Raw genomic sequence first — 24,845 nt, 5'->3', positions numbered from 1 at the left:
AACAAGCCAGCACAGTATATCTGTAGCCCTGACCCCAAGGCAAACTGTGCTGGCAACGAACGACCTACCTGGGACGTGACTACGCTCTGCACCCTCTTGCTTGCTGCAAGAACCCGTGTGACTCCTGACCCGGCCTGAACCTTGGACTTGGACTTCTGGACTCTGACTTAGCTTTGTGGACTGACCTAGGTAATTGGCGTTGTTTTCCCTGGCTTCCGACCCCCTGCATTCCTGCGACCAAGCTTTCTGTCTTCTCCTTCGGCCGGACTGATTTACGGTGTTGAATTAATTGGACTGTTTAACGACCACCCCTGCGCTCCTCCCCAGCCGGCTGACAGAGTCCTGGCCAGCTGCCAGACGTCGGCCGCCGTCGTTCCTTATCTGCACACCCGGGCCGTGGCAGGGTTCTTGTTTTTATTTATTGTTGGTAAGAGGACTTTTTAAGACTTAGAGTCCCTTTACTTATCCAGATTTGGTTGGTGGTGGTGGGGGGGGTAGCTTATTTGGGGTTAGGGGTTTCTGCTTGAGGAGGGGGCCTGGGGTGGGGGGGGTTTGCCAATTTGCCCATATCTTAATTTAGTGAGAGGACTTTTAAAAGTGCAGTGTCCTTTAACTTCTCCTGATTTGGGTGGCTTGGCTTTCTTGGGGTTAGGGTGAAGGGGTTTTTTGGGGGGGAGGGGTTGGCAAAGTTCCTGTATTGTTAAAAGTTAATTTTTTTACTGTTTTAAAAGTATTCAGTGTTTGATTTGTTGCTGCTGTGTTGTGCTGCTGCTGTTACTCTTCTCTTCGGGTTCTTGGGGGGGGTGCTGTTTGGCCTAATTTCCACTGTTTAAAAGGCCACTTTTGTCCCCCTTTTCCTGGTTCTGGTTTTAGGGGGGGGGTGTTGTTGACTGATTTGGCCTGAGCTTTCTTATTGGTGAAAAGGCCATTTTTTAACACTTGAGTTGCTTGGCCTTTTCTCCTGTTGTCCCTTTTCTTGGTTTGGGGGTGTTGTTGACTTATTTGGCCTGAGCTTTCTTCTTGGTGAAAAGGCTACTTTTTTAACACTTGGCCTTTTGTGATTCTGCTGGTTTTGTTTTGGTTTTTTTAAATTACCTCTGGTTGGTGTGGGGGTTGGCGAGGGTGTGTGTGGGCTGGGTCACTTTCTTGTTTTTATAGAGTAGATTATGTGTTCTGTGGCAGGGAAGCTGGCACCTGGGTGAGAGACCCAGAACCAGCAGGCTTGTTGTGGTTAGCCAGCTCTCTCCGTGTTGTTTGGGGCAGGGCTGGAGAGCTGGCATCTGTAGATTGTGTGTTCTGTGGCAGGGAAGCTGGCACCTGGGTGAGAGACCCAGAACCAGCAGGCTTGTTGTGGTTGGCCAGCTCTCCCTGTGTTGTTTGGGGCAGGGCTGGAGAGCTGGCATCTGGGTTTGCTGCAGCCAGGTCTGCAGAGCAGACCTTGAGCAGATTGTGTTTTGTGTGGCAGTGACATTGGCAACTGGGTTTATATTGCTTCCAGGCCTGCAGGGTTCATAGAGTAGATAGAGGGATGTAGTGCATTTGGATCCTATAGAGATTCTCTGATGTGGTTAGGTTTGGCTTTGGGTGCCCCAGGAATTGGACCCCCGGTCCAATTTTTTTTGGCCTTGTGGGTTTTGTGTGGGACAGTGCCCTGAAGCTGCACAGCAGTTTGGGGGGCTCTCCTCAAAACCCCCTGCTCCCCAGAGCCACTTTTCCCACGACAATTACAGTGAGGAAGTGGCTAATTGGGCTTTCCCCATCATTGTTGGCAATGGGCCTTTTGGGGAGCCCAAAGACAGGGACCCCCTGGCCCAATCTTTTTGGGACTTGGGGGGGTTGGAGGGGAGAGTCCCCTGCAGGTCCCCTGCAAATTTGGGGGCTCTCCCTCAAACCCCCTCCCCTCCATGCGGCTTCAAATATACCCTATTTGCCATTGATTTCAATGGCCCATAGGGTATAATAGGGCCGTATATTCGGTAATAGCCGTGCATCTACCGTATATGCGGCTATTCCGAATGCGGTATTCAGGAGTATGCGGGGATTCCGAATTCCCCCCCCCCCCGTATACTTCCGAATCCGTGTAAAACCGAATTTTTTTTTTGCACATCCCTACTTCATATCCTTTATCTGAGTCTTTGAAGCTTCAAACAGCTTGCTTAATTTCAGAGAAAGAATCTTTCTAGACCTTAGCCTGAACCATTGTTTGAAATTTGAACAAGGAACTGTGTAGACCATTGACAGTCATTACTGCAGAAGTAACAGAGCCAAACTACACATAACAGTTCTGTGACTGGAACTACTGACATATTGATTATATCTAAAAAAGAAAGCTATGGAGGACCTCATATGGCTCAGGACTGCAACACTATAAAAGGATGAGTTGACCTTTACCCCACACTGCTGTTTTCCCAACAAAAAATTTCAAGGTGCAGTACGGTTCCTCTTAATTTTTTTTTTTTACCAGAACTTAAAGCACCTTTGAGTAATATATGTTTCTGTGTTGCGGGGGGGGGGGGGGCAGAGGAACAAGTGGTGAAAGAGTGTCACCCTTTACCAAGTGCCATGGTCCCAGTTCATATCTGATTTTCCCCTTTCCCATGCCTTTATTTTAGGGTCAAATAATATGTTATTACTTTATTTACAAAATTTGTATCCCACCTTTCTGCCCACACAAGGGCTACCACACTAACATACATGATAAACATACATGATAAAATACATTATAAATTAAAATAAATCCTTCTCTTGATCATATCTCATTAAAACAACTTTTAAAAGAGTTTAAAAAGTTAAAATACATATAAAACAGTAACATACATACAAATGTATCCAGCTCAAATTTTCCATTAATAGAGGGAAGGTTCCACACACACACACACACCCTGATTCTTGCATCTTGCTACAGGCCTCCAACTCTGCACTCATGCTGTTCCTGAGAACATCGTGTGTCCCCTTGCAACACCATTTCAGGGACCATTTTGGGCTCTTATGACAAGGGGAAGATGAGAAAATTATTTTCCACTGAAGGAAATGCCTTTTGTCATTGGAGATCTTTCATGTGACTAGAACATTTAAATGGCCATAGCACTGAACTACTTAGTAAAGCAACAAGATCCTCCATCAAATTTGCCCTAATGAGACCATAATGGAGAAGCTGGATTTGAGGTAGTTCTAATTGAGCTGAGTGAGTGACACCTATGGCAAATAGGCAATACCTGGAATTCATTAAGAAATTATATGCATTACTGTCTTTCACAAATGACGCACCAGTCACAGCACTGCAGTCCTTCAGACTATTGTCAGAAGATGGACACAGTAACATCAGAGACAGTCTAGATAAGAGAGCTGAATTTGCCTTGAGGAAGGCCAATAAAGCCATGTCTATGGCAATCAGAGCATCAGTAGCAGCCTTATTAGTTTTCAAGGCAGCCAAAGTCTGAACAAAAAAAAAATCATACAGTTTCTTCCAGATTAACAACCGTTGCTCGATGGAAGGGGCCAACAGAATCCTTAAACCTCATCCTTTACAGCAGATGCCACTCCAGATTCCCTGATCTTCCCTTTGAGAGCCATATCCTTAATAGCAACAGCCAGGAGAACATATGGTTTAGGGCATGGCAAGACGATTACCAATCTAAAGTTATAGTTACAGCTTATCCTTTCCAGGGGGATAGGCTGTTTGGTGATTTGCTTGATAAGATCCTGATGGAAATCAGACATAAGAAAAAGCCACACCCTAAAACTCTGTGGTGCAACAATAAGAGAACCATTGGAAGTTCTTCCTTTTACTCACAACACATTGCCTAGATTTTGACAAGGTAACAGGAGAGCATCTGGGGCACTTCAAGACAGTCATTCAGATGAGGAAATTTAAATCCCAGATTCAGCAAGTAAACTGGCATCAGATCTAACAGTGGGGTTAGAGAAAGAAAACCCTCAAAAGCATGACTCTGTCAATTCTCGTAGGAGGACGTCTGCTACAATTTGAAACAACTCACATGCAGACACATGGACAAAAGAACATGTTTCCAGTGGATACATTATAGAGTTTGACAACCCCTCTGGAGCATTTCATCATATCACCTCTGAGATGGCTGTCAGTTGTGCTGGGTTTGGTGTAGTGGTTAAGATGGCAGACTCTAATCTGAAGAACTGGGAGGTCCCACCAAGATGTCCTCCGTCTCAAAGGGAGAATGGACCATTAGATACTTATCATGAAGGGTCCTTCTCCTCTAAGGAAAGGAGGACATCTTGTCTCTCCCAAATTTGTCATTACTGTAGATCTTTCTCAGTGGGATCATGTTCTGTATTAATAGTTTTTTTCGTATACTTACCTGTTACTCATTTCTTCTCCTTGTTACCATTCAAGTAGGTTGTCTATTTCCTAGTGTTAAGGTGTGACTCAACTGCTTTCGGGGTTACTGGAAGTGAAGAGGAGGGTGACTCCCACATTAGATACAGAAAGTGAGAAGAATTTGTTCTTGGCTTCCTGAATGGATGGTGGGAATCAAGATATGGGCGTGTGTATGTCACAATTACTTGAAAGACATTAGATGTTTGGGGGAACGGAAGGATTTATGGTCAAATTGCACAACTGAGTAAGAAATACTACTGAATTAAAAATGTTTATTGTTTAAAGGTGACTAAATTACAGCTAGAATTGGAAAATATAAGTAAACTGCATAAAGAAACAGTTGACAACTACAGAAATGAAATTGAGGTAGCAAAGGCAGCTGAAAAAAAGCTTCTCAAAGAGGTGAGAGTAGATTTTTAATAATTTGTAAAAGTATATGAAGCTGAAATTAAAGCTATTTTATTCATATGTATTTTTCTAAATATCAGTAAAATCACATAAATGCTTAATGAATTTCTAAATTTAGAAAGGCATGTACATTCTTAATACAAGCAAATATCTACCAAGTCAAAACTTTTTCAGTCAGAGGAGAGCATCCTGATTGTTGGGTGATTCCTCTAATCTCATCTGGAGGCAAGGCCAACTTCATGCCTCTACCACTGGGAGGTGTGGTGGCCTGGACTTTGTCCTCAGGTTGGGAGTGAACTTACCTGTGAAACCCATATGAAGCAAGAGGGGGGAGAGAAAAGGGGAATTTTTAAAATACAGCTATTATATTTACTTGAAGACAATGCTGAACATAAGACATCACCTCACTCCCAATATTATACACCCCAAAATTACTACTATATAACTGTAACTTGTAGGTGAATGTAAGATGATTCTCTCTTTTTTTCATGGCATATCTGAAAATAGGGTTACCAGATCCCCCTGCCTACTGACAGGTTGTGTGGGACTTACCTGTGGCAAAGGGAAGGTCCAGGCCAGCAATGCAATGACATCATTTCTGGGTACACAGGAGTGACATCAGCATGTCAGGATGCTGCTGGCATCCCCTGTCAGTTTGGTGTAGTGGTTAAGTATGTGGACTTTTACCTGGGAGAACCAGGTTTAATTCCCCACTCCTCCACTTGCAGCTGCTGGAATGGCCTTGGGTTAGCCATAGTTCTCACAGAAGTTGTCCTTGAAAGGGCAGATTCTGGGAGAGCTCGCTCAGCCGCACCCACCTCACAGGATGTCTGTTGTTGGGGGAGAAGGTGTAGGATATTGTAAGCTGCTCTGAGTCTCTGATTCAGAGAGAAGGGTGGCGGTATAAATCTGCAGTCTTCTTCTCTCACAAACTCTACCACCTACACAGCATTGTGTAGCATGCTAAAACATCAGGTCAAGCTGAATTAGCAGCTGATGTCTGACTAAAAGTTCCTGTGGTGGACTCCGCTTTTTTGTAGCAAAAGCCCAGCAGGAATTCATTTGCATATTAGGCCACACCCCTGACACCAAACCAGCCGTAACTGCATTCCTGTGTGTTCCTGCTTAAAAAAAGCCCTGAGTGGACTTCTGTAAAATGTTACTGCCAGCTTGACCTTGGTACTCAGAGAACAGAAACCAGTGTTTGAACAAGAGATTGTGACAGGCCTAATGTCTTGACATACACCCCCACCACATTTTCTACCATTTCTCCCTCTGCTGACCAGCTGATCAGTGGCAGCTGTGGTGGGGGATTCCCCATTGTTGGCAGCCCTACTTGGAGGGGGGTGGAGGTGGAAATCCTCATCTTGCATATAAGTCTCAGCTGATGTCTGCTGGTTCCTGCAGGACCTGTGGTTATATGAAAGGCTATCTCCTATGCACTTCTTGGGTAGCTGGTTGATTATTATGTGGGCATGTACAGAGTTCAAGAAGAAAACATAGCAACATCTAGTCCAGTAAAATAAAAATAGAAAGTTTATTTAGATTTTGCAAAAGAGAGGAAGGGCATAAAGGAATAAGTACAGATCAAACTGGGCAAACCAACATTCATTTCAGATCATTAAATGCAAGTTAGACAAACTGCTTACCAGAGTAGGGTGGAGTCCTGGGGTTCAGTCATCCTTGTTTCCTGAGCAATCTTAGAGCCAGAACAAAGATCAATGGTTTAGGGATCTCTTTATACAGAATAACTGAAAACTGATGTTATCACCCTACTGGCTTAATTTTTAGTGAGAAATTGTAACTTGTCCCCCTGTTCTCTTATCATGTGATTCTTAGTCCAGTTAGAAAGTATGGGAAGAACTTTTCACAGCTTGTGCCAAATCGTCCAGCTTTTCGAATTTTTAGATTGCTGTGTGCTTCTTCCCCCTGTAAGCCTTCATGCCGTCCCTGTTCAATTACATAGACAAGTCAGTTCATCACAGTTGCAAACAGAAAAGGGGAATATAAGGAGGAGGTGCTGGGTTTGGCAGCACAGAAGATCATCCTTATCACAATTTATTTCTCTTTCCAAAGGCAGCTCCAGAGGTGCAGAGATAGGAGTGATATATTTCTTATACATTTCCCTCCTCCTCACCAAATAACTAGATTCAGGAATGGCTTAGGAATCGGTCCAATTCCAGTGGAGAATGACAAATTGGAGGCATGTGTGTGTTGGAGTTGTATGGAATGGGGAGAATTAGGGAGTATTGAATGCAAGAGGGCAGGCAGAGGAGTAGTAATTGGAATGTTTTCTGGTCTTCCCCCTCACTGCTCTGCATGTGGAAATTCAAAGACATATATTTAAGACCTGGACTTCAGGTACTTTAAAAACTGTGAATCAAGGATAAGGGAAAAAGCGGTTATGTCACTATCACGTAGCTAAATGTCTGTACTTTTGTAACAAACATATAATTGTGAAATTATACAGTCATTGAACTCTTTGTCTCATTCACATTTATTGTTCTGTTAATAATAGATAGAAGAAATACAATCTGTAGCTGATGAAGCAACAGCAGTGCAGAAAGTACTAGACATTCAATGTCAGCACAAGATAACTGAAATGGTAGCGCTTATGGAAAAACATAAGGTAAATGCCTCTTATTTGTAAGCACTTTAAGAATTCTGAGAATATTGGGTGGGCACCACCACAAAATAGCTGTCATATGCACACACACCTTATTGTCAACGTGATTGCCCCTGCCAATTGAGCAGGTTCGAAACAGTCAACCATGTGTTATTGTATTGACTCCGTATAGGGAAATTCAGTCCCTATCCAATCTTAACAAATTTTCCAGGCAGACAATGATTTGTATATGTCTCTTTTCCTTTCAGATTGTTTTAATAGGACTGCTAAGGCTTTTTTTTTTTCCTTTGGCATTCCCTCAATGATTCCTTCTTCCTGACCAATGTTTTAGTTGCTGTATTTATGTTTTATATGCATTTTAATTCTTTGTAAAATCTTTTTGTGTGCTTTTAGAGAGGGGTGCTTTTAATGATTTTAAAGTGTGATTTTTATCATGTATAATTAGCTGCATGGGTAGCCCTTGTAAGGGCAGAAAAGTGGGATGCAAATTTTGTAAATAAATACATAAAATAAAAAGGCCACATTTTGTGCTTTGGTGTGTTTAACAAAGAAGCAGCTCATTAAGTATTTTGTAATATTGAAATCAACCTGTTACGTGGCTTTGAAATTTTATTGTATGTAGCTGTACTGATGATTCTGTTAATCTTGTCTGATCTGATTGTAACAAACTTAGAAAAATAGCTGTCATGGAGGATGCAGGAAACACAAAATGGTTATCACACAGTTGGGGCATTACTTTGGAAAGTACTAAGGGCAAGGTCCACTCTAGAATAAAGGGTGTGACATCTATCTAAAACATAGCTAGGTGTAATTTTATAGATCTGGTAGCCAAATCTCTATCTTTAAGCTATAGAAGGTATTTACTTACTGCTTTCAGTGTAGCAATTCTCATTGTATAGCTACATACAAAGCAGCAATACTGCAAGGTGTAATTTCCAAGCCCAACATTCTCCTACTATGGATGTAGCTGTTTCCAAATGAGTGTTCCCTGTACACATAAATGTGATGTTGCCTCCTGGGCTTTTGTGAAGCGCTTCTTGCTTCAATGATGTGGAAAAGCATGTGGGCACCAGAAGACCGGCTGGAAGGTGCCACTGTGTTTACAAAAGCCACACTGGGTGCCATTGTCATAGAGGACATGTTTTACCCATGTCCACCAAGGGAACTTCTATTTAGGTGTCAATTGTGAGTTCCTTACTGGGAATTTAGTGCTCAGGGCTCCAATTTGTATTGAGTGCACAGTACATGAGGGGAAGGGTCACCCTCCCTCCCATGCCATTTTCCTGACACAAAACAACACAGGTTGGTGGCAGTTGGTACCCAGTTGGTGGAAGCAAGTGTAGCTCATCAGTACATGTGCAGCCTCCAGTGGGGTGAAAAGTACCCCCTCAGGCAGATTTGGATGGGGAAATGGTATGTATGCCATGCATGGCTGGTGCATGGGAGTAGGCCAAGTAGGCGGCCGCCTAGGGGGTGACACCAGGTGTTCCCTCTCCCCACATGCAGCATGTCTGTTCCTTGGAGCCTGCCTTCCCCAATGAAAAACAAGCCCCATGGAATGCAGACCCTGCCCGGCTGGTTTAGCTGATCCCAGCTAAAAGGATGAAGTAGTATTCTCACAGTTTTTATTGCTTAATCTCATATTTTTTTTAAAAAATTAAAATGTTAAATAAATACTGTAAATTAAAAATGTAAATAGTTTCAGGTTTCTTCATTTCTCCTACAATTCTCTGTTTTTTAAATTTTGAGGAGGGGCGCTAGTGGGCAGCTTGCCTAGGACACCGGAAACCTTAGCACCAGCTCTGGTGCCATGGTCCCAACCCAAATCGGAAGCCCGTACATTTGAGAAATGAGTTCTGAATAAAGAATTAGCAGCTGATGTCTGACTAAAAGTTCCTGTGGTGGACATATGTAAAATGTTACAAGCAGTTAAGCTCTTAGTTGCAATTACATCAGCACACAGAGTAAGCCAATTTAGAACTCTGAGCTGTAACCCTTCTTTTTTCAAAGATCACAAGGACTAATTAGTTCTTCAGCTTAGTCTGCATTTTTGTTAAAGGTAGTCACACAGTTTCATGTTAATGAGGACACTGTATTTACTGTCCGCCCCCCACCTTGTGGATTGAAAACAGGATGTATTATTCAGATGTTAAAAGAATATTCTATTTGAAAAATAATAAAAGAATTTAGAATAGATCTCTGTTGATGTAGACTTCAAAAAAGATATAAGAGCTGCTCAATCTATTTTGTATTGTTTTCTTTTAAGAACATGCTATGAACTAGCCAAAGTGAACTGCCCCTACAAATTCAAACCCATTCAACAAGAGATGATGCATCTTTGGCAGCATTCTTAAAGTGAATCATTGTGGAGGATATTTGTAAAACTGCAACATGGTTCTTATTTCGCTTGCACATGCTAAATCACTTTGCTCTTGCTTACCCAGAATTAAACTTTATTGGTCTTAATAGTGCCACTAGACTCGGACTTAGTTCTCACATCTGTTGTTAATTCTTTGATCTGTATTCTAATTTGGTGATATCCACAGGTCTTACAAACTGCTTTAATCCAATCTTATCACTCAGCTACTAGGGGTGTGCAAAAAACAACAACCCACAATCCTGGTATTTTTTTTCAGTGGAGGAAAAAAGGCATTTAAAGAGACAATAATCCCTTTAAATGCCATTTGTTTATCTGTTCAGTGGTCCCCAAAATCCCAAATATTTGGAAAATATTCAGGATTTTCAGGGCTTGGACATTTTTTGATAGGTGAACAATACCTTAAATACTATATGAACATAAGAACATAAGGGAAGCCATGTTGGATCAGGCCAATGGCCCACCCAGTCCAACACTCTGTGTCACACAGTGGCCATCAAGAGGTCCACCAGTGGGGCTAGAAGTCCTTCCACTGTGCCCCCCCCCAAGCACAAGAATACAGAGCATCACTGCCCCAGACAGAGAGTTCCAACAATAAGCTGTTGCTAATAGCCACTGATGAACCTCTGCTCCATATACTTATACATTCCCCTTTTGAAACTGTCTATGCTTGTAGCCACCACCACCTCCTGTGGCAGTGAATTCCACATGTTAACCACTCTTTGGGTGAAGAAGTATTTCCTTTTATCCGTTCTAACCCGACTGCTCAGCAGTTCCATTGAATGCCCACAAGTTCTTGTATTGTGAGAAAGGGAGAAAAGTACTTCTTTCTCTACCTTCTCTATCTCATGCATAATCTTGTAAACCTCTATCATGTCACCCTGCAGTTGACATTTCTCCAAGCTATAGAGCCCCAAGCGTTTTAACCTTTCTTCATAGGGAAAGTATTCCAACCCTTTAATCATTCTAGTTGCCCTTTTCTTCACTTTTTCCAATGCTATAATATCTTTTTTGAGGTGCGGTGACCAGAGTTGTACACAGTACTCCAAATGAGGCTGCACCATCGATTTATACAGGGGCATTATGATACTGGCTGATTTGTTTTCAATTCCCTTCCTAATAATTCCCAGCAAGGTGTTGGCCTTTTTTATTGCAATCATCCACTGTCTTGACATTTTCAGTGAGTTATCTACCACGACCCCAAGATCTCTCTCTTGGTCAGTCTCTGCCAGTTCACACCCCATCAACTTGTATTTATAGCTAAGATTTGCTATAAATACATTACTTTGCACTTGGCCACATTGAACCTCATCTGCCATGTATGGCTGAATCAGTACCCCCAAAAAACTAAGGTATTTTCCAGGTATTTTTTTGACTTGGATTTAGCCGAACACATACCTCCCTCCCTCCCCCCCCCTCATTTTGATTTTTATTCCACTCCATGATCATGGGGCTCAGAGTGGATTACAACATATAGTAAACAGTTTAAATCTATTATACAGTTAAAGTCTATTATATACAAGTTCAGAAATTAATCAAATGGAGTATAAACTATAAGACTGTTCCCAGGGGAAAAGGGAGAAGAAGAAGAAGAAAGAGGCAAAGTAGTGGCAGTCCTGGTCTCACCCATAAGCTTGGTGATGCAGTTCCATTTTGCAAGGCCTGTGGAATTGAACCAGGTCCTGCAGGGCCCAGATCTTACTCAGAAGTATGTTCCATAAGTTGTGGCTACCGTTGAGAAGATTCTAGTTCTAGTTGAGGCCAGCTGAATATTTCTAGGACCTGGGACCATCAGTTTGTTGTTCTTTGAGAAGCATAATATTCTTCAGGGAATATGCCAGGAGAGGCAGTCCCAAAGATAGGTTGGTTCCAGACTATAAGGGGCTTTAAAGGTTAAAACCTACAGATATGTTGGTAGAAGACAGGATATGGGATGATGTTGACAGGCTGGAAAACTGGGCTCAAACATATGAAATGAATTTTAATTGGGGTAAATGTAAAGTTCTGCATTTAGTTAGGAAAAATCAATGCATAATTATAGGATGCGAGAGACTTGTCTTGTCAGTAGTAAGTATGAAAAGGATCTAGGGGTCTTAGTAGACCATACACTGAACATGAGTCAGCAGTGTGATGCCGTAGTTAAAAAGGCAAATACGATTTTGGGATGTATCAACAGAAGTATAGTGTCCAGATCCTGTGAAGTGATGGTATTGCTCTGCTCTGGTTATACCTCACCTAAAGTTAGCCCTCCCCTAGAGTATTGTGTTCAGTTTTGGGCACCATAATTTAAGAAGGATATAGACAAGTTGGAACATGTCCAGAGGAGGGCAACAAAGATGGTGAGAGGTCTGGAGGCCAAATCCTATGAGGAAAGATTGAAGGAGCTTGTTATGAGGAGACAACTGAGAAATGATATAACCATCTTCAAGTACTTGAAGGACTGTGATATAGAGGATGGTGCAGAGATGTTTTCTGTTGCTGCAGAAAGTCAGAGCAGAACCAATGAGCTGAAATTAAATCAAAGAGTTTTTGGCTAAACATTAGGAAAAACTTTCTGACAGAACAGTTTCTTGGTGGAACAGACTTCCATGGAAGATGGTGGGCTCTTCGTTTTTGGAGGTTTTCAAACAGAGGCTAGATGGCCATCTGACAGCAATGCTGATTCTGTGAACTTATGCAGATCATGAGAGGGACGGCAGGAAGGCTTGAATCAGTGCTTTGGGGTCACGAAGCAATTTTCTCTAGACCAGTTTGTCCAGGGATCCTGGAGGTTTTGTTTTGCCATCTTCTGGGGATGAAGCAGGGGTCACTGGGGGTGGGGGGGGAGGCATTTGTGAATTTCCTGATTGTGCAAGGGGTTGGGCTAGATTACACTGGAGGCCCTACCAACTCCATGATTCTACTTTGGATTTGATCTGAAAATCAATCTGGAGCCAGTGCAGCAGGCAGAGCATTAGCTGAATATATGTTCTGAAAGGGGTTCCTATAAGGACCCTCACTGCTGCATTCTGAATCAGTTGAAGTTTCTGGGTCAGTCTTAGAGGTAGCCCTACAAAGAGCGAGTTACAGCAATCTTGTCTGAAGGTGACTATTGCATGAACCACAGTAGCTAAATCTGAGCAAGATAGGAAGGGAGCTAGCTGCCCAACTTGGTGTAGATAGAAAAACGCCACATTCGTAATCTGGGCCTCCATTGACAAAGAGGTATCCAGAATCACACTCAGGCTTTTCACCATTGGTGCCAGTGTGTTGTCCAAAGGGGGGCATTGTCCAAAGTTGGGAAGTGGATACCCAACCCAAGTCTCCCTTCCCTAGCGACAGGATGTCCATCTTTGATGGATTTAGCTTCAGTCTGTTTTGTTTCAACTATCCAGCCATGGCCTCCAGTCACTTTGCTTGATTTTTTGGTGGCATCCAGTTGGCCATCCAACAACTTGATTCTAACTAGACAGAACTGAAGCAAGAATATTATATAATAGGAGCCTATTTACAGCAAGACAGTATGAATTATATGCAGCAGCATAGACCACAGTCCCTAACTTTTTACCCAAGTATCTTTTTGAACCATTTTGTTACCATACAGCCCATTTTGTTAACACACAGCTTTTTTACTTGTGATAAAAGCCCTTTTGAATAATTCAGTTTTGCAAAATTTGTGGAAAGCATTTCTCAAACATTACTCCCTGGATATTAATGCCAGGAAAGAAGATAATGTTGGGAAAGCAGACCTACATTGCTTATTAATTTGAGAGCCTTATATCTACCATCTAGGGATAAGCAACTTTCTAGTACAATCCCCCCCAGAAGGTTACACAGTGGAAACAGGGCTGCATGACCTAAGGGTCATCTGTGCAGTCACACATCCCTTCCTCCAACCCCACTGTGATGGTTTCACAATACTTGACTAAGTTTTCATGGTGACTTGGAAAACTGAGGAATGAAGCACCCCCTGACTCACACAATGCCATGGGAGGGGGTGATAAATGGGAGGGGAACTACCTGGTACTGAAATGAATTCGAGAATCTTCTTGCACAGTTCACATGTGTGACTTCACAATGACCAACTGACAACAGAGGTAAATGCAACCCTGTTATGTATATAACAATGGGCGTTTTCGCACTCACCTTAATCAGCAGCGACACCCCTCTTCACCGCGCAGGATCTGCGTGGATTTCGCACTAATTGCCATGGAGCACTCGGAAGAGCTGGAAAGTCCCTGCGCTTTTGCGGCGCAAACGGAAACTGTTTTTTTGCGGTTTCCGTTTGCGCCGCAAAAGCGCAGGGACTTTCCGGCTCTTCCGGGTGCTCTGCGGCAATTAGTGCGAAATCCGCGCAGATCCTGCGCGGTGAAGAGGGGCGTCGCTGCTGATTAAGGTGAGTGCGAAAACGCCCAATGTGTTGCCAAAATATGTTTTAAAATAAAACAAAGTTGGAGTCCAATAGCACCTTTAAGATCAACAAAGTTTTATTCAGGATATGAGCTTTCATGTGCATCCACACTTTGTCAAACAGGATAGAATCAGAGTATCAGACTTGCCTGTCTATATATATATAAGCAGAGCTTTTTTTGTAGCAGGAACTCCTTTACATATTAGGCAACACACTCCTGATGTAGCCACTCCTCCTGCAGCGTACAGTAGGCACTGTACTAAGAGCCCTGTAAGCTCTTGGAGGATTGGCTACATCAGGGAGGTGTGGCCTAATATGCAAAGGAGTTCCTGCTACAAAAAAAGCCCTGTATATAAGGCAGAGGTTCAACAACAAATCAGCACACAAGTGTACAATATACTGAAACATTTTAACATATGCAAACAGAAACAACAAACTAAGTTCATAAGATCATTATAGCTTAGATTCAATTCTGGAAGAAAACAGTCAAATAAATGCCTCTGTTAAGAGTGATTATATGGCCTTGTTGTCACATCTCTCAAGTGTGGAGGTAATGGATAATATTTTTCATAGCTGTATCTCCTTTGTTGCTAGACTAGAGGCGTGCATTCCAAAATAACATTCTGATTCATTGCATTACAAATAAAATCACTGTTCTTCTATTCCAAGTAAAAAATACACTAAAATAAAAGGGATATGTATCCCTTCTTGGTGAGAATACCGATGCAAGGACTGAATAAGTTTAGCATATGTAGTGCAATAAAAAAAATTATCCCTGTGGAGTCCTGGAAAGGTGTTTGTTCTAAGATAGCCAGTTTACTGTAATGGTTAAGTGCATGGACTCTTATCTGGGAGAACCAGGTTTGATTTCCCACTCCTCCGCTTGCAGCTGCTGAAATGGCCCTGGGTGAGCCATAGCTCTCACAGAGCTGTCCTCGTGGAGTGTTTGTTGTGGGGGAGGAAGGTAATGGAGATTGTGAGCCACTCTGAGATTCAGAGTGAAGGGTAGGATATAAATCCAATATCATCATCATCTTCTTCTTTGAAGTCACCCATTGAATGTCCTGGAAGGTTGTTTGCCTACAGGTTTCTCAGTTTTGTGATTCCTAATGTCAGATTTGTGTCCATTTATCTTTTGGCATAGGATTTGATCTGTTTGTCCTATGTAGAGAACTGAAGGGCATTGTTAGCACTTATGGCATATACAATATTAGAAGATGAGCAAGTGAATGAGCCTGAGATGTTGTAGTCGATGCTGTTAGGTCCACTGGAGAACATTCACCATCCCTCCAACCCACTAATGAATAGACACTCACCACAACTTATCAGCAAAACAACACCTGGATCTATGTTTTAAAATGTTTATGACATTAAAAAATATTGCATGGTGTTCAATAGCACAGTTTTAGTACTATCATTTACAGTTGTTGATATGTAGAGAACACTGAAAGAAATTCCCCTTACACAATAGTGTTTTCTCTGCACCCCTTGTGCTACAGCTCCTTGTACCTGCTGGAAGATTACTTAGTGTCTGCAATAAAGCATAGGGGCTGCAGTTGGAGTAGAACCAGTATTAAGAGGAGACATTTGTCCCATGAGCAGGCAGGAGTGCTTGCTGCCATTGCCAGGGTCTCTGTTATTCGTGTTAATAACATATGATTGTCTTTTTCACTCAGCATCAATATGATAAAACAATTGAAGAAAAGGATTCAGAACTAGAATACTATAAGACAAAAGAGCAGCAGCTAACATCATCAGTAAGATCTTTGGTAAGAACTATATTGACTACCTTTTGAGCAATTTTCAGTTTATACACCTGGTCTGGCTAAGTCTATCAAAATCAGAACTATTGCTATCTATCTATCTATCTATCTATCTATCTATCTATCTATCTATCTATCTATCTATCATCTATTTATTTATTTATTTAATCAAATTTATATCCTGCCCTCCACTAACGGTCTCAGGATGGATAACAGCAGTTAAGAACCACATAGAATATTAAAAACAATATACAATAAAATCAATGTTAATATTTGGTTATGTAATAAAAGAGTTAGATGTAGCCAGAACAAAGCTTCATTATTTATATCTCACTTTTCAGACAATTGTGTCCCCAAACAGCCCTAACAAATGCTTTGCCTACAAGCTTACACTCTTAAAAAGACAAGGCACAGTGGAAGTGGAAGTGAAGGGAAATGGTGATTTAAATATATATTCTATTGGGGTAGACTGATCTTTCCTGACTAGAGTTCTTACTTGGATGTGAGTGGTACAAGTACCTGAGTAGTAGGGTTGTCAGTCCCCAGGTGGGGACCGGGGATCCCCTGTTTTGGAGACCCCCCCCCCACACTTTAAGATTATCAGAAGGCAAGAGGAGGGAGGGAAATGTCTGCTGGGTACTCTATTATTCCCTTTGGAGATCGATTCCCACATAATATAATGGAGAATTGATCCATGGGTAACTGGGGCTACAGAGGGGCTGTTTTTTGAAATAGAGGCACCAAATTTTCAGCATAGCATCCAGTGCCTCTCTTCAAAACACTTCCCAAGTTTCAAAAAGAATGGACCAAGGGGTCCAATTCTATGAGACCCAAAAAAGGTGCCCATACCCTCCATTATTTCCTATGGAAGGAAAGTATTTAAAAGGAGCACAATCCCTTTAAATGTGATTGCCAGTTGTGCTTGTCAGACCCTTGCTCCTGGCTCCACCCCTAAAGTCCCCAGATATTTCTCAAGTCAGACTTGGCAACCCTACTGAGTAGTCTGGCCAATCACAGAGGTTAAATAGGAAATCTGTGGTATACTAATATCCAGATATTTGATTGAGGATAGTGTCCATTCATATTCACAAGACTGTTGGAGCCCTTCCCTTTCAGTTTGTGACAATTTATGGGCATAATCACTGATTTGTGATGATTTATTTGCAAACCTGAGACTTGTGCAAAATTTTTAAGAAGTATCTGTAGGGCTTGTAACGAAGTTTCTGGCTTTGTCAGAAAAAGAAGCATATCGTCTGCAAAAATAATGATTTTATAAGTACATTGTCCTATCTGTACTCCTTTAATATCTATGACCTCCCTAATGGCTATCGCTAGCCGTTTCAATAGCCAACACGAACAATGCCAGTGATAAGGGGCAACCCTGTCATGAACTCCGATTGATTTGCAGAGAGTCCGATAAGTTGGTATTAATTTTAATTTGTACCTGAGGAGTATCATATAAAGCCAGCACAGCTCGTAAAAAACATGGCTCAAAGTTCATATTTTCTAACACTGAGCTCAGAAAAGAGGGTTCCAAACAGTCAAATGCCTTATGAATATCCAAGGAAAGTAACAACATCAAAGATTTCAGGTTTTCACGGCTGGTAACATCATTAGGGTTTGTAGAATCTTTCGGGATCAAGTGCCGTGTTCTACTGGAGAAAGTTTTCCTTCCAGACGTTTCGTTCTCAGCTGCGGAGAACATCCTCAGTGGCGTTGCAGCCGGAGCAGGCGCTCAGACCTTCTTGGCTGCTGTGCATTGAGTGATCAATACACAGCAGCCAAGAAGGTCTTAATACCCTCCAACTTCCTTAATTGAACCTAATCCCTCACCAACAAACATCCTTCATTGGAACTATACTAGATTCTGTTGTGGCTAGAGGTGTTTACCAGAGAGTCCCAAATTTCCAACCATGAAGGATGTCCCTGTGCAGATATTCCTGCTAGGCAACTTGATATTTCAGTGGCTGATGGCTATCTGAATGGTTTAGCTAGTAAGCCTTTTGTCGATACAGATGAAGTTGATAGGATTCAATTCCAGGTGAGAACCAGGGTTGATGAGTGAAGGTTGCAAAAGGAGAAATACGAGGAGCAAAAATCAGTTTGTTGTGGTCCCAAAACTAGCATAGTCCATAGAACAGTGGCTCCCAACCTTTTTGGCAGCAGGGACCAGTTTCTTGGAAGACAATTTTTCCACTGACTGTTGGGGGGATGGGGGTGCTGGGTTTTTTTTATGGGGGGGGGGGTAGGCGAAGGTCACTGCAGAACAGCCTCTTTCATCTGCCCAGGTCCCGGGTAGACAGAAGGGGTGACGGGGTTGCTCTGCCTCACTCTGAGGCTGCCTCCCCAGGTGGGTGGAAGGGGAGGTGCAGTGCCTCTGCCTTGCTCCGCGGCCCCGTTGCTAACAGACCAGTACTAGTCCACGGTCCAGGGTTTGGGAACCCCCGCCATAGAAAGAGATTATTGAGAAAAGTCTGCAGCCTAGATGAGGCAGAAATCCAGAATGTTTCTTTCAGATGAAAAGGAGTGGTGAAAGATTGCTCTATTAACATCCAATCCACGAGGGAGTCTGTGTACAGGATGTGAATAATGTTAGCAATAATGGAGGTGTGATGATAAGAATTTAAAAGCTAAAAAATATTTTGATGGCTGCCCTGTGCACTTGTGCAATACCCATGTGTGCCTGGCTGCACAGTGACAACTCAATGAACAAGAGTTATAGGTAAGTACAACACTGTTATATCCATTCTGTGGCCTTTTCCTGTTCATAGTTCATAGTACCCAACCCATGAAGCATACAAACTCTAAAAGTAAAACCAATACATTTAAGTTAAAGAAGAAAGACAGCTTTAAAATGTAATCTTTTAAATCTAGCAATATGGCCTGTTTGAAATGGAGCAGCAATTCTTCCTATTCTGTCAAATTGTTATTTTTGTTTCCTAAAGTTAAGGACCATATAAATGTGAGTTTCAGATAGTCCAGTGAAACAAGAATGTCTCTAATTTTCACCTAATTATGATTTTTAGGAAAATGAACTTGCTTGTAAGAAAAATAAACTTTCTTTCTTTCAAGAGCAACTTACAAGAGAAATAGAAGAGAAGGTATTTCTCAACCATACACTTTATTTTATAAATAATTCTACGAATATAATGATTTGGGTTGATTCATGTCTCATAGGTACCTAAGAACTTCAAAATACTGTTCTAAATTAGTATTGTTGCAGGAATAATTAGTTCTGAGTTAATTTACTTTACGAATCTATTGCATTCTATTCCACTGTTCTTCCAAGGAGCTCAGGGTGACGTGCGTGGTTTTCCCCTGCACCATTTTATGCTCACAGTAACTCTGTGAAGTCCCAAGGTCATCCAGTGAGCATTATGGCAAAACAAGAATTTGAACCAGCTTTTGTCCAACACTTTAATCACTATACTACACTGGCTTGTTTCAGTACTATTTGCAAAGGTTCAGTCGGACATCAAATCAGAGAATCAAAACACAATTATGATATAGAAACAGCTTTACTTGCACTAGTGGGTGATCTCTGCAAATGATGCAGCAGCAAAAAAGACTAATGCAGTCCAAATGGGTTGTATAGTCTCCTCTAGCTCTGTGATTCTATGTCAAAGGGCCTTTATCACTGTTAATTCTTGATCTTTCTGCAGCATTTAATTCAGAAGATTACACCAATGAGAGCCAGTTTGGTATAGTTGTTAAGTGTGCAGACTCTTATCTGGGAGAACCGGGTTTGATTCCCCACTCCTCCACTTGCACCTGCTGAAATGGCCTTGGGTCAGTCATAGTTATCACAGAGCTTGTCCTTGAAAGGGCAGCTTCTGGGAGAGCTCTCTCAGCCCCACCCACCTCACAGAGTGTTTGTTGTGGAGGAGAAAGATAAAGGAGATCGTGAACTGCTCTGAGACTCTTGAGTGGAGGATGGAATATAAATCCAATGTCTTCAATATAAATCCAATTTTGTTACAGTGGATTGACATGGATAAGGGGTGTCTGGGATTGTTTGGTGATTTCAGGGGTTTTGTTTTGATTGTACAAATGAGTTTTGTTTCCCCTAAGTGTTTAAATGAATTGAACAATTTCTGCCCATGGAGAGTGACTTTTTCACCTCCCCTATCCTGCTACTGTCCCAAATGTTCCTCTTCCTATGTTGTTCCTGGATGAGAAGCAGTATTTCACAGGGCATTTTGGTTGCAGCAGTAGAAGAGGGGTGAGAAATTTGTACTCTGTGAAGAAACTGTTCTGACCATGGTGTTAAGGAGTTCCAGCCCTATGTCCCCAGGGCAGTTGTACACTGGAGACCAGACCATTGTTTGATTATAAAAAAGGTTTATAAAATTTATTTCAATTTCTATCAATATAACAGTTTATTCTATAGCCGACATGTTACTCTAAAATCATGTAGCAAGAAAACAAGAAACTAGTTTAACCACCTAATGCTCTTTAAAACTTGTGTTAGATGTCATAGTCCTTGAATTCAGGAGTCAAGAGCCAAAGCTCAGGCATTCTCTACATTGGTAGTAATCGCAATTCACGCAGGTCATAATTCAGGCCTTTAGTTCAGTCAAAATTCCAGCTAGTCTCTCTTCTTCAGGGCCTTAGCTCAATTATAGTTTTTTTGGGCTCAGAAACATCCAGAACATGTTTTCAGGAGAAGTCTCTAGAAGGGTACCTCATTACTCCCGGTTCTCCTCCCTCCCATCGCAGGTTCTCCTGAGAAGCTAATCACCACACTTCCATCTCCGGCCTGGAAGATAAGAGCTGTGCAGGCCAAGAGACCAAGTTTTAATACTCACAGGATGGACAATACCCACTGCTGTTCTCATTAACCCTTGAAGGATGGCCAAGGGTGCTTTGCCTCACACATGGCAATGCCACAGAATTTCTATCAAGTATGCTATAAGTTGGTTTGGGACCTGAATGTTGGTGTCCTTTGAGATTCCAGTTTTTCTCCTGAAAATATACATATCAGGTGTATTTTGATTTGGGTTTCATCAGTTGGCTGATGGCTCCCAGGTCTATATTTCTTTTTAACTAAGCCTATAGATCTGCTCAGGGGCATAGGCAGGATTTTAAAAGTTGGGGTGTGTGAGGGACAATCAGGGTCAGCTCGGAGAAAGTGACCACTGTGAATTTTCCTGTCACCTTCACCCAGTACTTCAGACATACAGAATAAAATCCTGACAGAAAATAACTAAGCACCAGAAATTTTTAAATTCAAAACCAAAAAGTATGTTTATTAATTTACAGAAGGTAAGGAAGGGAGTGAAATAATCAGGTCTCAGACTCAGTGGAAGGTCACAGGAGCACAGCTCCTGAACCTTTCTGAGAGTTCCATCTCCTTCTGAAAGTTCCACCTCCTTGTCCATTGAATAGAATGTGCAGCTGCATAACAATCCCTGGATGAGCTCCACCACCTATTTTTCTACAAAATAACCCCTGGAAATAATAGTTATTGGTTTATTCTTAATCAAATTAGTTGGCAGGTTCAACTAAACAAACAAGCTCTAATCATGAGAGATGTTGGCAGGCTGAAGTATTAATATGAAATCAACCGGCAGGCTGAAGATATATAAAACAAATAAGCAGACAGTGTTTTCCCTAACTCCAGAAAACACGCTGTTCAGAGAAAGATTATAAAACCTATGCTCAGGCTTGCTAAATATATTGCAATATATAGCGATATATTTTATATTGCTAAATATAAAATAACAAAGGACAGAGGTCTATCTGACTTGTGCCAGAAATATCCCCACACAGAACTCTCACTAGCATAAGAACATAAGCCGCCCTGAGCCACTTGTGGGAAGGGCGGGATATAAATTCTAAATAAATAAAATAAAATAAATAAACATAAGAGAAGCCATGTTAGAGCAGGCCAATGACCCATCCAGTCCAACACTCTGTGTCACTCGAAGCCAAACGAACAAACAAACCCAGGTGCCATCAGGAGGTCCATCAGTGGGGCCAGGAGACTAGAAGCCCTCACACTGTTGCCCTGCCCAAGCACCAAGAATACAGAGCATCACTTGCCCCAAACAGAGAGTTCCAACAATACACTGTGGCTAATAGCCACTGATGGACCACTGTTCCATATGTTTATCCAGTCCTCTCTTGAAGCTAGCTATGCTTGTAGACACCACCACCTCCTGTGGCAATGAATTCCATGTGTTAATCACCCTTTGGGTAAAGAAGTACTTCCTTTTTTCCGTTCTAACCTGACTACTCAAAAATTTCATTGAGTGCCCACGAGCTCTGGTATTATGAGAAAGGGAGAAATGTACTTCTTTCTCTGCCTTCCCTATCCCATGCATAATCTTGTCAACCTCTATCATGTCACCCCACAGTCAACGTTTCTCCAAGCTACAGAGCTCCAGGCATTTTAGCCTTTCTTCATAGGGAAAGTGCTCCAACTCTTTAATTATTCTAGTTGCCCTTTTCTGGACTTTTCCCAATGCTATGATATCCTTTTTGAGGTGCGGTGATCAGAATGGAAGAATCGAGTACTTTAGCACCCCACAGCATCAATATCTATCCCGACCCTAGACAGAAACATGGTGCTTAATAACATCTAATGACACTACAGCAAACGGTGCTAACCAAGAATTAACAACGCCATCTAGGGGCTAAAATTGTATATGTTAAGTTGTTTTAATGATTTTTATGATTTTACTGTAAAAATTTTACTCTTGTGTGTTTTAACTGTTGTTAGCTGCCCTGAGCTCGATAAGGGAGGGTGGGATATAAATATAATAAATAAATAAATAAATAAATAAATAAATAAATAAATAAATAAATTTTATACAGTCCTCCAAATGAGGCTTCACCATCAATTTATACAGGGGCATTATTATACTGGCTGATTGGTTTTCAATTCCCTTCCTAATTATTCCTAGCATAGTGTTGCCCTTTTTTATTGCAGTCACACACTGTCTCGACATTTTCAGTGAGTTATCTACCACGACCCCAAGATCTTTCAGTCTGCTCCAGTTCACACCCCATCAACTTGTATTTATAGTTAGGATTTTTAGCCCCAAGGTGTATTAACCTGCACTTGGCCACATTGAACCCTATTAGCCATGTTGACTACGCATCCAATCTCAACAGGTCCCTTTGGAGTGCCTCACAATCCTCCCTGGTTCTCACCACCCTGAACAATTTAGTGTCAGCCACAAACTTAGCCACTTCACTGCTTGTTCCCAACTCCAAATCATTAATGAACAAGTTAAAAAGCATTGGACCCAGTACTGAGCCATGTGGCACCCCACTGCTTACCACCTTCCACTGAGAAAATTGCCCATTTATACTCACTCTTTTTCCTATTAATTAGCCAGTTTTTGATCCACAAAAGGTTTTGTCCTTTTACCCCATGACTCTTGAGCCTTTGATGAGGAACTTTATCAAAAGCTTTCTGGAAGTTAAGGTAAACAACATCTATTGGATCCCATTTGTCCACATGTTTGTTCACCCCCTCAAAGAACTCTAACAGGTTAGTGAGACAAGATCTTCCCTTACAGAACCCATGCTGGGTCTTCCTCAACCATTTTTGTTCATCAATGTGCCTACTAATTCTCTCTTTAATAACGGTTTCCACTAACTTTCCTTGTATTGAAGTCAGACTGACTGGCCTGTAATTTCCCGAATCTCCTTTGGAACTCTTTTTAAAGATGAGGGTGACATTAGCTACCTTCCAGTCCTCAGGAACAGAGGCAGATTTTAATGAAATATTACATATTTTTGTCAGGAGATCCACAGTTTCACCTTTGAGTTCTTTCAGAACTCTTAGATGTATGCCATCCAGGCCCGATGACTTATCAGTTTTTAAATAGTCTATCAATTGTGAGACCTCCTCTCTTGGCACCTCAATCTGACTCAGGTCTTTCAACACCCCTCCTGAAATCAGCTGTTCTGGAATGGGCAAACACTTCTCATCTTCCATAGTGAAGACAGATGCAAAAAATGCATTCAGCTCAGCCATTTTCCTATCGTCCTTCAGTAATCCCTTTACCCCTTGGTCATCCAAGGGCCCCACTGCCTCCCTGGCTGGTTTTCTGCTTCTAATGTATTTGAAGAAATTTTTATTGTTGGTCTTTATGTTTTTTGCAATATACTCCTCATAGTCCCTTTTTGCCTGCCTGATCACTTGCATTTTATTTGCCACAGCCTGTGTTCCCTTTTATTAACCTCACTTGAACTAGCTTTCCACTGCTTAAAGGAATCCTTCTTACCTTTTACAGCTTCCATTACTTTGTTTGTTAACCATGTAAGTCTTTTTCTATGCCTAATTGTGCCTTTCCTGATTTGCAGTATATATATTTTTCTGACCTTCTAGGATCGTAGTTTTAAATAGCCTCCAAGCTTCCCCAAGGGGTTTGACCCTATTTACATACAGGTACACCCCAGATGTTAGAGTAATACCTCAGGACTCACACCCTTTAGTGCTATCACACAGGGCCCTCAATCCCGTGTGTTCTCAGTCCCACACAGGTAGTGTCCCTTTCTGTCTCCTGGGATTTCTTCAAAGCCACAAGAACCTAGTCTCTCTCCCAGTGTGTTTGTGTGTTCTTATTTGAACTAGGAGTCTGCCCTGAAGCACTGACATCTCCTCAGAAGAACCTTCAGTTTTCCTCTGCTCTAGAATGACACAGTGTGCCACCACTCAAAAAGTTTCCTCATAGAAAGAGCCTGGTTTTGCCCCTTCTTCCAAATAAAAACTCTCTCTCTCAGACAGAAACCCTAAATCAGTTCTGTCACAAGGAACTCAGCCAACAGGCTGTTCTCAGCTCCTTCTCAGTCAGTATCCACAACTGAACTCCTCCAGAACTTCCAAAGAACTAAGGAAAGGAAAGGAAAGGAAAGGAAAGGAAAGGAAAGGTCCTCTGTACAAGCACCAGTCGTTTCTGACTCTGGGGTGA

At 41.8% G+C, this 24,845-nt stretch overlaps 1 protein-coding gene across 1 annotated transcript in view; it reads left to right on the top strand.

Annotated features, from left to right (window-relative positions):
• The window catches only part of SYCP1 (synaptonemal complex protein 1), a 139,142-nt gene that overhangs the window by 112,269 nt on the left and 2,028 nt on the right, over positions 1 to 24,845 (top strand). The window contains exons 24-27 of the mRNA XM_060232988.1: positions 4,640 to 4,756; positions 7,281 to 7,391; positions 15,832 to 15,924; positions 18,945 to 19,019. Coding sequence (XP_060088971.1) covers positions 4,640 to 4,756; positions 7,281 to 7,391; positions 15,832 to 15,924; positions 18,945 to 19,019 — 396 coding nt within the window. The remainder of the gene's footprint in view (positions 1 to 4,639; positions 4,757 to 7,280; positions 7,392 to 15,831; positions 15,925 to 18,944; positions 19,020 to 24,845) is intronic.

The sequence above is a fragment of the Heteronotia binoei genome, chromosome 2 (assembly GCF_032191835.1).
Source record: "Heteronotia binoei isolate CCM8104 ecotype False Entrance Well chromosome 2, APGP_CSIRO_Hbin_v1, whole genome shotgun sequence".
Taxonomy (NCBI): domain Eukaryota; kingdom Metazoa; phylum Chordata; class Lepidosauria; order Squamata; family Gekkonidae; genus Heteronotia; species Heteronotia binoei.
The sequence above is the reverse complement of the archived record's forward strand: the minus strand, read 5'-3'. Positions and strand labels throughout refer to the sequence as shown.